General features: G+C 38.6%; 1 protein-coding gene across 1 annotated transcript in view; it reads left to right on the top strand.

Annotated features, from left to right (window-relative positions):
* MIPOL1 (mirror-image polydactyly 1) overlaps positions 1-15,910 on the top strand; it is a 180,838-nt gene that overhangs the window by 126,349 nt on the left and 38,579 nt on the right. Inside the window, exon 10 of the mRNA XM_074149368.1 lies at positions 6,883-6,977. Within this exon, the coding sequence (XP_074005469.1) occupies positions 6,883-6,977 (95 nt within the window). The remainder of the gene's footprint in view (positions 1-6,882; positions 6,978-15,910) is intronic.

Consider the following 15,910-nt stretch of genomic DNA (forward strand, 5'->3'; position numbering starts at 1 on the left):
TCTCCCTGACATTCCTCAGAAATATTTCCATCTAAACCAATGCATTTCGACAGGGTGTTATTGTTCCAGTGAAACAATGCTTTTGATTAAAAAAAAAAAAAAAGTTTCATTAACTGATACTTATTCTGACCAACAATAGTATTAGATTGTGGAGTAAAATCTTATTATGGTTAATTGTTTGATCCTGATGCAAACTCATAAAGGTCATGTTTGCTGTTAAGATCCCATTCCTTTGTGCCCAGAGAGAATGTCAACCTGGGTGTGGTTGTGGTGGTGTGTTGGGGGAAGATGTAGCTTAAAGGCTGTTAGAGTTCCCACCACTACCACCGTTACCCTGAAATTCATACACACAAACAACCCTCAGCTGGTTCTTCAGGGTAGTTTTCTAGCTGTACTGATCCTCCACAGGAGCGCAGATCCATCAGGGATCAGTAATACAGTCGCTTGATTTACTCAAAGTTAAGATAGGTTTAGTAAAAACTAACTCCATTAGAAAATGATGTGTTGAGAAGCAACTTTTCATTAATTTCCAATTATTTCAGTTAATATTCCAAACTTTTCCAACTCAAGGTTATCTCCCAGAAGTGTTATTTGGTGAATATTTGAAACTACATTTCAAACTTCAAAAATTCAACATGAAGTTTTAATTTTACAATTTAAATTTGGATTTCTTATTCTTAATTATGTATTTAATGATGTGTCAATAATTTATAACATCTACTACAGTACTTTCACTACAGTATTTCACTACAGTATTTTCACTTTTCATTTTTAAAATCGTCAAGGGCAGCTGATACTTAAATGCAAGTTGAAACATTTTATCTAATTTTCTAGGTCAACCTGTGCCCTATTTGTGTTGTAATGAAACAGTTTGACACGTTAGTGCTGTGATTTAAAAAACTAGTAGATCACTTAGTGTGTTATTAGTGCTAGGCTTTTTCAGTCCCCTTGTGTTAGCTGGAGTCTTTTTCTTGACCCTGAAAACCTCTGATCCCCTAATTAGTAAGACAAGTGCTTATATTCTTTTCTAGATCAAAGCGTCACCTGCTTCTGTTGATGGTGGAACAGTCTGATATGTTGACACTTTGATACAGAAAATAAGATGATCTGTTGTAATCTGCACTAAGTAGCAGCTGCTAATGTAAAAATAACAGAATGGTTAGAAGTTGGTTGTCATAATGTGTCGCAACGTGACCTGCTCTCTCATGCGGTACGTACTTCTCTTATTGACATGATGTGTAAAAGGTAAAAACATTAAAAATGGTGTCAGATAAAAATATTTCTTCAATGATTTTAAAACATTTTTCCAGATTTTTTTCTTGCTTATTCATTTTAATTCAGAATGAAAGAAACTTTGTTCCCCCTTCCAATCTCCTGCTGCCCTGAGAAGACACCTGACCTCTTACTGTCCAGCCAGCCTGCTGATGTCAGCAGAAACGTTCTTCTCCCCCATGAGAAATGGGGGCAATTCTCAGTTGTCCATTTGTGGCTAGATTCCATTTCAGACTCCAGATAACATAGGACCAAAGGAGCAGAAAGACATCTTATTGCAATCTTTCCCCATTATACAGCCCTACCAGGTGTAAATGATTGAGTCCATAAATTGCAGAAATGACCTTTGAGACTCTCCAGACTTCTCATCCAGCCTTCTAATCCATGGGATTATCCTGAATCAGTAGAAAGCAAGCTGTTGGTAGCAACTATTGCTGAGTTAAGGAATACCCACACATTAACAGCAGTCAAGCTGGGGGGAAAATGCTTTGGGTGGGTAGGGCGTTGCTTTTAGTTGGGTTAATTATAATCTTGGTAAGAATAACTCTTTTACAAGAAGCGTACTTATTAAGCAAGAAAGTTATGTCTTAGAAAACAGGGAATATAGAGACAAGTCAAAATTGCCAGAGGTTAAGCTACATCGGCCCCTGAAAAGGAAGTTAAAGCAAACAATAGTGTAACGACTGAAATGAGAACAAGGAAAGAGGAAATGTGCCACCTCTCTGAGAATGGCATGGAGATCAAGGATAATCCGGATTAGGTCCAAAAGTGTGAGATTTTTTTTTCCTCTCATCATTGGGCAATGATGATGTCAACTATGAAGACAGGGGTTAAGAAAAGGGAATATATGGAAATGGAGTACATCATAACTGTTCAATAGACTATTGTGCTCAGATTGAGATATGGATGGTTTTCATCCCTAACTCTGAAAGAGCTGGTACCTGAAATTGCAGGAATGATAGTAACGTTCTTATGAGGCTGTGTATGGTGTAATACGACAGGGAATTAGCAGAGGCATCATCTATATTTAGAAGGGCAAAAAAAAATAATTCTGAAAATTGTAGACCAGTTACTCTTTATTGTGAGGCTTCAGAGTAAATTTGGAAGGAAAATGTTTTTAAAGCATGAATCCATCAACAGTGGGTTGAAGTACAACTTTCACCCAAGTATGATCACGCAAGAATTCTCCCTTGGTATGATAACTGGTTATTTAGACAAGGAAACTTGTTAAATATAAGCTGACACATAAGCTTATATGTGGTGCCATATGGAAAATTATTAATTACAGTGGAGAATGTGTTATTGTTATTTTACAAGCAGGCACAAGCTTAATGTGGGAAAAGCTGCTTGCTGTTAACTGGGTTCACCTACCATCTCTTTTTTGGAAGGATGGGTACGTTGAGCTCATGTCTGTCTGCAAAATGTCATGTACCCATGAAGGAGATGAGGGATTAATCAAAAGCAATAAGGAACTAGTTAGCAGGAAGGCAACAGCAAACAGCTTTGAAAGGAGAAACGTTAAGGTCCAAGGACTTCACTAGTGAAATTTCTCACCAGTTTCTCACCAGTTGGTGCTGAACCAGTTTTCTTTAATACTGTCATTGAGAACCTTTGGCATGAAGAGCAACAGCGTACCAACAAAATTGCTTGATGACACAGAGCTGGGAGATGTTATTAATACAAAGTGGAGATATTATTAATACAAAATCAGTTCAAGCTATCTTGCAGAAAGATTGGAATGGCCTCAAGTACTGGAAAAATGAAAGCAGTGGGGCGGAATTCAATGGTACCAAGTTTAAGGTATCATCATTTCAGGATTAATTAGAATTTCCACTGTTAGCTGGGTAATGCCAGCGAGCAGGAGAGCAGACAGATATCAGAAGGGGACTGTGAGCAAAAGGGATGCAAGAATGTGTTAGGTAAGATGTTTCCACTGGAGTTAGGATGTACTGCTAGCAGAGTACTGATGAGAGATGGGTTTGAATTGATCAAGAGAATGGAGAGCCTGCTTACTGAGAGGTAACAGAAAAGGTTGCTTGTTTAGCCTGTGTAAGGAAGGAAAAATATATGCTCTCTATAAATATATAAAGTTGGAAAATCTATATGTTCTCTATAAATGAATGAGAAAAAAAAACAGCAAAAAGATAAAGCTGTGAAGCTTTATTAGTCAAGTTCATTGAATTTTTTTTTCCTTCTGGTGGATTTTGAAAAGCATTTAGATTAGAATTGAGGGTGCTCATGTTTGCCCTAGAGGAATTAGGAAAAGATATAAACTAGTTTTACCCTTTCTTTTCCTTTGCTGAAGTCTTGCATTTTTCCAGGCTTTGCATTAAGAAAACACATAGCATCGTTAATGTAAACGTTTTGAAACAAAAGCAGCAGCAGCAAAATGATCAGTAATGAGATTTTCTTAGTCAAGACGTGGCAATTTTAAGTTTGATATGTAGCAATTAGCTTTTAGATTTAATTGGAAAACTTAAATTTTCAACAAGTAACTGTTTGCTAAAATGCAAAATCAGAGAAACGGGAATTTTGCAGGAAAGTGGGGTGGGGTACAGAGAAAGGGGAAGGATCTATCCACATTAAACCAAATATGAAAGCGTAGGAACTTGCGGACAAAACAAAATTGTGAGAAAGAGACCATATCCCAGTGATCAGAATTCCCTTTCAGGGTTAAACAGGAACTTCACTGAGGGTGACCCCTATATAAAAGTGGTGACCGACTTCACCTCTAAATTGACCTTTTTCAGGAAAACCTCTGCCAGAGGAACCGGAGTGTAATTCTTTTTCTTCTTGTTGCTCCTTCTTTACCCTGCCTTCCAAAAAAATTTAATCAAAACTGATCCATTTCTGTGAAGAGTTCCGATTTCCACAGCTTGACATTTTCCAAAGGAATAATATTTTGTTAAAAAGTTCCCAAGCAGCTATTGTTATTACTAGAGGTGAGCTCATGCGGGATTTTTGCCATGTGCGCTATGGATGGATTTCAATATACATTATAGAAGTCCTCCAAATGTTTTATAGTAGTGCAGGCACTATTATTTTAGTTAGCAATTTAACTTTGTGATGGGCACTGTTTTGTTTTCATTCTTCTAGTGAAGGAAGACATCTCTCGTTTGGAGCGATCTTTGAGTCGTTTATTTGTGTTTACCACTCTTCAGGCCTGTGAATGATGGGTCGTTTTGTCATATGGCTGCATGCTGTGCACAAAAATTCCTCTGCTTGAATTTTTGTTGGTCTCATGCAGCTCCCTAGTATCAACCCCACTACCTGCTACCAAGGAGGTTAGCAAACGTCTACTTCTCTTCCCTTAGGTTTTTGTAGCTGTGTTTTTTAAAATCCAAAGCACCTGATTCTGCTGTTATTTTTACTGGTTCAAACCCAGATACAAACCCAGTCAAATCATTGCAGGTTCATCTGCTGAAAAACTGGCATACATAAGAGCCTTCAGACTCTCGTGCCTTCTGACTTTTGTCCTGAAAAGCAAGTGGAACATAAGGTGTATTTTTTATGATAGTTCTCCAAAGAGACTAGCCGTTAATCTCTCCGTGAGTAGGTGTGTCAGCTACAAACATTTCCTTCCAGTCTACCATTTCAATCACACTTCACAGTACACTGAAAATTGGCAAGGATGTTAATTATTGGCCTCTAGAACAAACCACCTACTTTGATTCAAGCGTGTTTTCCAATTTTTAAGAATGTTGTTTCACCTACAGAACAGTATAATTACAGAAAATAGCTTGGTTTGGCTAACATCCTTGTGTTCTGCGAGTTCTGCTTGCAAGGCAGCAAGCAGCGCTGGGCAAGAGGCTCACCTGCAGAGGATTTTAACCTCTTGCTGACAGGAGTTAGGGCTTGCCAGCATCCAGTACATTGTTTTCAGTATCAGAAGCTCTAAACCACTGTCACTCAAAGGTTAAACATTAACGCTTTCTGCTTTTAAAGGTGAAGGAACACTCCATAGAGTAAGAAACTATGTTTTTATTCTCCAGGGAACTTCCTGTTAAAATTTTATGAATGTCTGTTACAGGAGCAATTACAGCAGTGGGTCCTGTACCCCAGCAATGCAAACCCCTGGGTGCAGCGTGACACACTGAGCAGCACAGTGTGGAGACTGGTTGTGTAGCTGCAATTGTGCAATGCAGTGTTTAAGAAAATTTGCCAGGAGTCAGCCATGTATCCAGAACAAGATTAATCAACCAGCAGAATAAATTGCCCATAGATGACTGAGAGTTGACAGTAAACAGTAAAACACCTGCCTTAAAGACTTACAGTCTTAACAGACAAACAGGAAACAGAAGCAAGTGGGAGCCCTGTTTTAGGAGAGAGATTTTGAGGCATACAGACAAAGTTGTTCATGATTATACAGTGAGTCTGGCAGAGCTAGAGGCTGAACTCTCTGCATTTCCCTTCATGTGTTCGTAGCTCATGTAACAGGTCTTTAATTTACCAAGAAACTTTTCCACAACGCTGTCCTGAAGAGTTGGCAGAATCCACAGTCAGCGTTTCTCACACATGTGCCTCTGGGTTTGGAGCTCTACAATTTGTACAATTAATAACTTACACCATGAATTAAAAACATTGGAAAGCAGCCCAATGCTCAGGCTCATGTGTCAAAGAATTTCTGTGCAAGCCCGGTCTTATTTGTTGTTACAATAATTAATCATCCACTGATTTTAAGATAATTTATATGGTACCTGGGCCCTCGAGGGAGTCTTGCAGTACTATTGAAACTGGACATTTTAAAATTAATGGTGATTAAGCTATAGAGCCATACTAAATATACATGAGTACTTATTTCTCCTACCTCCTTTTTAACTGTAAGGCTGTGTGAGGCTGGCTACCTTCCTGACCTTACAAGCCGCATGCTGCAATTTCCATAATGGCCGTGAGTCACAAGCCCTTCGCAGGGCGGTGTGAACAAACAGCAGGAGGGGGAGCATCCGGGAGGGTTCACGGGTAGGAGATGACAGCAGTTTCTCAGGGATTCCCTCGCTCCACTACAAACCAGATCCTGGGTGAGAGTGCAGCCAGATCCCAGATTAAGCCGGTGGTGCTGTTCTCAGCAGCCCCCGCTGCCTCATCGCCTGCCGCCACTCAGGGTGTGGGTTATCCGGCAGCTCTCCTGATGGGAACATCAGCACAGGAGCTGCACTTCACAGCCAGAGAGCCATGTGCAGACCAAGAGTCACACATCTGTAGTTTGTGGCTGAGTGCCTTGCTTCGCTCCCTATATGTTGGTCAACAGTTTTGCGCTGTAGGAATATTATATCAACATGAAATACGTCTGCTGAGAAACACTTGGCTCAACTGAAGAGGTCTAACCTTAGCCATTCAAAAAGTTTACCATATACACGAAGGAAGTCATTCAAAACATCATCCTGCTGGTAAAAAAAAAAAACAAAACAAAACAAAAAAAACACTAGAAAAAATTGCAATGCTAGAACAAAAAAGGATGTTTCATAAGAGTTAAGTAAGCAGTACTACAAAACAGTATAACTTTATATATGTAATTATAATCAAGCATGACATGCACAAAAGATTGTTATGTTTTCAGACCAACATGAATATTTTGAATAAATTGCTTATCATTTGTTTGTTGTTTTGCAGGCAGACTTAATAGCCTTGCAACAAGAAAAAGAGGCCGCTCTTCAACAGTGCAAAAAATTAGAAGAAGAAATCCAGACATTGCGTGTTTATTACAGGTAAAATAATTAATACTAGTATAAATCAGTGACTCATAGGGGAAATTTTCTGTACTGTGTCTGACTGTGAGTAAGGAAATGGCCTTATCAAATAGGTATTTGTTGGAAATGTGAATACATCAATGAATCAAGGCCTGCATTTCTGCTTTACTGCTCACCAACCAGCTCTTTGAAATAGAAGTCCTTTTCTTGTAGCCTAAATTTTCTATTAGTTTCTTCTAAGGGAAGGGGAAGGTTGCTGGCAGTTGATTCTCATATAAATGAAAAAGCTGTGTTCTAGCGATGCATTCACTTTAAAACATGAGGACAAAAGAAACAGTTGACATAAGTGCTTGTTTCTTCCCTGGTTGTTTGCACATGCCTAACTTAATCAACGTAGATTTTAAAATAATAAAATCTGTAGTTCTAAAAGACTGTTTTCTTTTCAACCACAACTTAATATGTATGTTTTAATTCCTTACATTCTGTAGCAGTATACAGAATGAGAGAAATATCCATTCTCTCATTAATTTAGGTGGGCTGCACTGAACATTTGCATGGATCAGTGGGTTTTAGTCCCTAAGGAAAAGCTTGTGTGGTCCAGTGAAGGAGTTAGGTTGTTTTATGGAGTGATGTTGGGTTACAGCTCTCATTTCATCCTGACCTCCTGTGTGAGAGGGGATAGAGAGCTGCCAGCAGGTTAAAGGCAGGAGAATTGGCATCAACACAGCAGAAAATTGTGAACCTGAAGGCTGAATGTCTGTGATGAGGGATGTGGGTTGCAGAGGTAAATAATAAATGTAGTGTGAATATTATGTTCATTGGAAATAAAGAGGACTAGTTAGTTATGACTAAAAAGCATTTGCAGTAGCAGAACTGTGTATGTTTTCAGTGTTTCAGCATTTACAAGTGAAAAATATTCCGGTTTCTAGAGGTTTTTAGAGTTTCCCCTTCTCATTAAGTTTATTAAAACCTTGGAGGGAAGTTTCAAAACCAACTTTTGTTCTTAAATCTCATAGGCATTTATTTAAAGCCTGTTAATAGTGAATAGAAACCCCAAGCAATTTGTGATTATTGCTTTTAATGAATTTGGTCAGCATTTAGTGTGTGCACAAATTATGGTATGATTTACCAAGCTAGAAAGAATTTATTATAGTGCCCTTATTACTCACTTAAATGGGATTCGTAGAATAATTTAAAAACAGAAATGTCGTTTTTGTATTGATATTTCAGAAATTAAGAGTTTGCTTGTGTTGGTCTCTGCATGTTGTGGGAGATTTTTCAATGACTTGAGTTATGTTTTTGAGACAGTGTGTCAAGTTTGCACTAACATATAGTATTTAACAAGTGTAGTAGACAGCAGCCTCAGTTTACTGGTGTATATGCTTTAAATCTTAGAAATGTTAGCAATAATGAATTGCAGAAATCACAACTAAAATGTACCTTGTTATTAACTTATGGCCCTTAATTTGAGCAGGCAGAATTTCATTGTAAGTTTCATGATGGTATTTTGCAAGATTTAGTCATAAGGTGTGGAAATACTCACCTGAATATGCCCTGGGGCAAGAACTATTGTATTGTTACTAAGTTATACAAGTTACATAGTAGCTCAGAACATCAAAAATGAAAGATTTTATCTCATACCTCATTGTTCTTAGAAGATGGGTTTTTTTCTAATGCATTCTGAAGCGGATGCAGAGAGGCACAGATTGACTGAGGTTGGCAGAGACCTATCTTGTCCAACCCCTGTGCTCAAGCAGGGCCACCTAGAGCAGCTGCCCAGGACCATGTCATGGTGGATTTTGATTATCTCCATGGATGGAGACTCCACAACCTTTCTGTTTAGACACACTGTCAAAGCATGCAGAGACACAGCTAGGAAAGCCAAAGGCCACCTGGAATTTTTGCCTTCACATCTCTCACCAGGTTCAAGAAGGGCTCCTATGAGTGCATAAGGAGCAACATTTGAGATCTCATGCCTATCTTTTGCCTTGGTTAGAAATTGCACCATTATGAGTATTCATATGGATATCTTAACATTTCAGTTACAGTTTCCCATATATTACATGAGCATCTTCAGCCTCTATCATGCAATAGTGTGGCAGTACTTTAAATACATGCCAAATGAGGCAGATGAAGAAAAGAATATATGGCATGTGTGCATAAGGCTGTGGGGACTGCATCAGGCCAAGGGTGGGCTGGCCACAATAATCATGAATGACAAAGTAGAGAGTGCATTTCCCAGGCCATCCCAAATGAGTGAAAATTTACTCTCTCTTTTGTATGTGGAGACTAGTTAAGGAATGTTTGTGTAGATGTCTACTGGATCTTTTTATTTCCTTTTACTGCTTGCTATGCTATGGCAATCTAGAGGAAGCACTGAGAGTGTTTTTCAGGCAGCCTCTTTTGGACTGAGGTGGAATTTTGGTACTTTGATGCAAGTGAGTGAGGCAGATGATTTGCTGTTCAAGACTACATTTCCCTGGAGTTATTTCTCTTTTGGACTTCAGAGCTCCCCAATGAGCAAAATGTAGGCTTCCACACACGCTCCACTCATTTGAACTGTAGAGTTACAATGAGACACGTTATCATGCAGGGTGCACATTTCCTTCACCTACTGTACTCTCATCTCTTTGCCAGCTTCTCCCACCTTCTGTCATCTTTGCAGTGCCAGCGTGATAGCACCTTGGGAATTTTGGCTCCATTCGGTGCTTTCTCCTCCTTCTGCTCTTAGGTTTTCCTTGGCCTTAGAAAAAACATTCTTTCATAATTTTCTTTGTCACCTTGTTTTAACTGAGATTTCTGCGTCATCCTTTACCTTGGGAGAAACAATTTTAAGAAAAAAACCAAATACTAAAGGCTAGCATTAAAGTGTACAAGGGATACCTAAAGCCATGCCTTAACACAATGACATTTTAGGGGTTTGGTCATAAAAGTAATGACTGTGTGCATATATTAAAAATTTTTGAATGCATACATCTGTAAACAGTAACATTAAAATGTGCATTTTTATACTGACCTGTCTTTCATTAACATTAGTATAAGCCACATAAAGCCAAATATCAATCAGGGAAGAGATATTTAGGTCCAGAATATCTATAAGTGTATCTATACACAGGCATGCTTAAAGGAGGGAAACAAGTTGAGACCTTAATGAAAAAAAAAACAATCCCCTTTTTTTTTCTCCAGTAGAAAGATTCCTGGTATCTAGAATACTGCATCCAGTTTTGGGTCCCAAGTAAAAGTAAGACATCTATAAAATGGAGTGAGTTTGACAGAGGACTACCAGTATGGTCAGGAAGCTGTAGCATTTGCACTGTAAAGAGAGACTGAGGGTACTGCTCTTGTTCGGTCTGGAAAAAAAATATATTTCTTTCTTTGGTGGCTTCAGGGAGACCTAATAGCAGCCTGGCAGTGTCTGTGAGTAGGTTATCAAGAAGGACAGGCTCTTTCCAGTGATGCATGACAAGAGGGTGAGAGACAATAAATTTGAACTGAAACAAGAGAGTTTCAGACCGGTTATAGGGGAAAACTTTTTCACCATGAGGGCTGTCCATCGTTGCAAGAGGTTGCCCAGAGAGGTCTTGCCATCTCCATCTTTGGAGATTTCCAATGCCTGACTTTATCAAGTCATGAGTAACATGGTCTGATCTCATAGTTGATATCACTTTGAGGGGGAGATTGGTTGGATCAGAGACCTCCACTGGTCACTTTCAACCTGAATTATTCTACAGTTCTGTGATCTGGTAGCTGCTCCTGTTTGAAGCCACTTGATTTTTTCCTCCCACTGTGAAAGAAGTCTGTAAACCGCACTTCTTTGCAGATGAAGTGGAAGGTGAATCCTAGCTGAAAGTGAAGTTTCATGGAAGGCCTGAAAGACCCAAACCAAAATTAAAATGAGCTTTTGGGGAATAATTGATGGAACATTGATTTATAGATGAATTTTGACTTTCTGAAAAGAAAGCACATCCCAGAAAAATTCCATTCTTCTTTAAAAGGAAAGAGAAGTGAAAAGGAGGAAAAAGGTCAAAGACTAGTTCAGATACAGAAGGGAAAGGAAGTTGGCTCTGAATAAAGTTTGGCAGGTTCTCTGCTTCTATTTGTTCTTCTTGTGTTGTTTCTGTGTCATGTCTTAAAATGAAAATTGCGTTTGCTGGATAGTAACCCAAAAATGCATACCAGAAATGAAAATTTGCATAACAGTATAGGGTTTCTAGCTTACTAATATAATTATTTCAACACTGTATTCTTTAAGCTAGGGATTAATGCAAATCATAGATCCTCACTGACCAAAGAAGGATATATCCAAATAATCACTTTTGAAGTATGTGGAAGTGTTAATCCCACTACCTCTTCCTCACATAGCTCTGTTGTTTGAACATCATCATAAGTTTTTTATTTGCATATTTTTCAGGTAAGTCGTGAGTCCATTTTTATAACCAATTTCCTTCTAGTTCAGTAATGCTTCAGAAGTGTAATTCCTACATGTTAAAATGCTGACAAAGGCATATGTTATTGCATACTTGTTATTTTTCACATATTAGCTAAAACAGTACAACTGTATGAGAAATATAGCTCTATATAGAGAAGTACATCTATATTTTTCCTTTTTTTTTTTTGAAGTCTAAAATATTTCACTGAAAAGCTCTGACACTAGGAGTCTTCACAGGCAAATAATTTGAACAAATTCTAACTAGTACAGCAAAAGGTAAGCCTCTAACATATCAACCCCATTTCAAAGAAAGATAGGAGCAAAATAAAAATACAGAGCTATCCTTACTTAAGAGTATGTTTTTGATGGGTTTCGTGTTGGGGTCAGATGCAGTGATGCTCTATTCAACAAAATTATTGTTTACTCTCCAGCTGTGTAAGATGCGTACATCTGCGATAGTTCACACACCTTTGAATAAAGGCTCCTTTGTGATTTAATCAAGTACTCTAAAAGCCATATATTTGGCAAGTCTGATCTTCACAGGGGAGGAGAAACAGTGAAAACTTTTTGCAAAACATCTTTATCCAGGGGTTCTTCCAATTTGCTTTTGAAATGTGTGAGAAGCAGAAATAGCTGCAGGCTGGAAGTCACAATGGGAAGAAACTTACATTCATCGCAGCAAATTTCTTAATGAACAGAGATTTGAAAAAACTTCCAGTGTTAAAATTAAATTTAAATTAGAATTCTTTTTTACCCTCTTGAAGTTGAGAGGAAGTAAATATCTGAAAGAAAGATCATAGTAACATGGAGAGAAAGAGTTTTAATGGCAGATACATGTCACAGTCCCAGGAGATGCATGTTGCAGAGTAATTGGAATCTATAAGTCAGAACCAGCGTGCGAGGAAAAAAAAGCCTATTTTACAGTTATGTGACAGTTTTCAATAATGAAATAGAAGAGAATCTTCACTGAACCCCCTTGTAAGAGTAAATACTGTGACCTGAAATAAATATTTTTAGAATCAGACATTCAGTCAATAAAGATAGCTTCTCCATCAGCACTGCAGTTTTATTGCTTCCTAACCAGTTGTAGCACTTCTAAAAAGTTATGAACTGTTGAAGAAGTTTAATAAAATTTTAATCGAAAAGCTTCTAATCCTCCTGATACTTCAATTAAATTGGAACTCCTGTTTAAGTGACACAGAAAAATGGTCTAAATAACAATGTTTTTAATGGATGTCCATATATTTTTCCCACAAAGGGTCTTGTGAAATGACAGGGAGGTTCATCTTTTTAAAGATTGAAATTGATAGATGTGAAAGAAAAGAGAATCAAGAGCTTTTTATTATTTCTTCAAATGAAACACTTAGAAGCACAGGGACAAACTCAATTTTCATTTTAATTACAGAATTAAATCACCCTATAACAGGAAAAATAGATGAAAAAAAGATGCTTTGCAAGGCATTATTTGCAGTACTGAAAAAAAAAGCGTGTTTTCTGTTCAAGTTTTGAATACAGTGGTACGTGTTTAACTTACTTCCATTCTATAGTTTCATGGCCAGTGTTCTGGAATGTAATGGTACCATTTCAACCATACTCCATGGATTCTGTGCAGGGATATATAATGGTGTAATTCTTGCTGTTAGAATGTTGCTCTCATTCCAGTTTCAAGGGCTATTAAAAGCTATAAATTATACTACCTAACATGTCAATATTCATCCTCTTCTTGTATTCTACATGGTTTGCAGCCACTGCAGCAGCAGCAAGTCAGAATGCAACTGCCTAAATATTTAGTCTCCTGTTCTCTGACTGACCCCTGCTCAAACATTTCAGCTGCCATCTCTCAGTCTCTTTCAGAGATTTCTTCAGTCCAGATTTCTCTCAGGGGCACATGATGTATAACAAAAGATTGGGCTGCTCTAACATCCAGCTTCCCAGTGCAAATGAACTGGAACCCATTTACAATGGAATCAGTGAAGCTGCAACCACTAGTGCAGAGTGGTGATCCCCATCCTTCCTCTAAAGCAATAGCAGGACACCTTGAGCACCTGCCCCTGCAGTTTACCTCAGAGAACTAGTCTTTTCATGCCTGGGTTTTTATCTCACTTTTGCAGTTATGGCCGTTGACTCATTTTCCTGCTTTTGTCATCCTATCTGCTCGCGGTTATTCTGGCAGTTGCTGTTGTTGTGTCAGTATTAGTTGCTTTAGACATAAAATGGTATAATTTCAGTCATTAAGATGAATGACCGGATAATGATATCACTGTAAACCTACTGTTCTTTTTGCAGAACGATTTTGGGGACATCAGAGAGAAGACAGCAGTTGTGCTTTAAGTATGCTCTGTCGTTGCAACAGTGACTTCAATTTTATCCAAGAGTTTCAGACACCTGACATCAAACATAAATCTTGAGCTAATGAAATTTCCCGCTTCCAAGCAGAGGAGAAATTCTCTTTTATGTCAAAGAGTTGAGGCACTTGTATCTATTATACAGTGGGAGACAGTGTGATGCCTTCTTGTGAAGGAACCTAACCCACTGCAGTTCGATACAGCCCACTATATGGATATAATAGCTCTGTAAAGGAACACTGAGATTTTTGTTCGTATTTCATTATTATTAAAAAACTCAGGTCCTATCCAAACTATATTTCTTAGTTTATTCTCTACATATAAAGTCCCACTGATTTCTGTGGGAGATTTGGACATGCAAGGATTGGAGATTTAGCTCTTGTTTGTTGTTTGTGTTTGTGGGTTTTTTAAATGTGCATACTTTCTTCCTGTTTGTTCATTGAACTGAGTCCTGAAATTAGTCAAAAATGGGGTGGGTTTTTTATTGTCTTTTAAATCAGATTGATTAAACCTACACCTTCTCTGAGCAACCCATGGAAATTTCAGTGAATTTTAGTCAATTTGTGGGGGTGAGGTGAGCCAACGCGCTGGTAACTTGAACCTGGGGTTTAGAATCCATGGGTTCAAGCTTCTCTGTTATCATGCCACTTCCCAGTGGGGTGCCACAACCCTGAAAGAATTAGGACTTTAGGTTGGTGGGACTTTCTCACTCTGTAGTCCAATTGTCTTTTGTCTGTTATCCTTGTTATCCTTATGTATTTCATACTTTATTGGAATTATTATCCTCTCCCCCCTGCCCCATTCCCAGACTTCTTGTTCTCTAGTCTGGAATTGATCATTGTCTCTCCTTCTGCATTTGCCCTACTTTCTAGCCATAACAAAGTCAGAGAGACTGACTTTATAAACCAGTGGATGGGTAGCTTTCTTGGGTGTGTGGTGGACCAGACTCACATCTGTACTCCAATTAATATTTTACTATTTGCAGAGAAGGGGGACGGTAGAGAGAGACTCCAGTATATACCATAGGCTTGGTATTTCCAGTGCCTGTTTGGCAGGCAATGAAAAGGCAAAGCAGTATCTGAACCTGGTGGGGAGGAGGAGGTGTCTTTTTTTTTCCTCCCAATGGAATATCTTAGCCATCGGAGCACTCTCCAAACTTCCTCTCTCATTCATTCAGAGACGCACACAAAAAATACTTTTGAATGTTTCTCTTTTTGCCCTGACATGATTTTGAAAATTTTCCCATCACACTGGGAAAAAATATTTAGCATGGAAAACCAATTTCCTACTCAGCTTTAGTGATTTATAAAAACTTTGAGGGAGAGGAAGCACTGAACTGTCAGAGATCCCAGCCACCAGATGGAATAACAAGCCACCCGACGCCATCCCTGCAACCAGCACGGAGGTGTATGTCGTATGTTCAAATTGCCTTGTGCTGCTGTTGACTCAGGCATGGATTGGTCTGACCTACATTTTATGAAGTCTTTGTGCCTAATGTTTCCAGTGGCTGGCTCTTGGCCTTCAGAGGTGCCTTGCCAATAGGAAACGCTAAGCAGCATGTCTGCAGAGGAACACGGGCAGCATGAATATGAACTGAAGAACCTAACATGCTCTGTGATGCAGTTTTAATTTGTACCATGGACTGTGCTCACTCCGCTACCGCTTTTGTTATTGGGTGTGTTATATCGGCAAACTTTCTCAAGTTTTTAAGATTAGTTGAGGACAAACCAGTCACTTGTTGTGCCAAGTGCATTAAAGCTAGGAACAACTCCTTATGCTGTATTTCATCAGACTTGAGCAGACTTCTTCCCTACCTATTTGCTGTTGTGGGGTAATGTGAACTAAAAACAATGCTTACCTTGTTGTTTTTCTGTGATGGACCTTTTCAGATTAGTTTCTCCTCTTCTCTAAGAGCAGGGATTTGCTTGACGGAAAGGAATTCCTTGCCATCAGATGCTGATATGGTCTCACGACTCTGTATACATGGCCCTGCTAGCTTTCTGTTAGCAGCTCTCCTTCACCTGGTTGATTCTTTCCCCTTCCCTTTTACCTCCACTATCTGTGGTTTTCTGCTATGACTTCCTTGGTTTCTCATGAGCTGAAAAGTCTAGGAAGTGTAATTTTGTTCTGTGCTTTTTGGAATAAGTACATAGCTAGAGGTTTCTACAAACAGTTTT

This window comes from Numenius arquata, chromosome 6, assembly GCF_964106895.1.
Source record: "Numenius arquata chromosome 6, bNumArq3.hap1.1, whole genome shotgun sequence".
In the NCBI taxonomy this organism is placed as follows: domain Eukaryota; kingdom Metazoa; phylum Chordata; class Aves; order Charadriiformes; family Scolopacidae; genus Numenius; species Numenius arquata.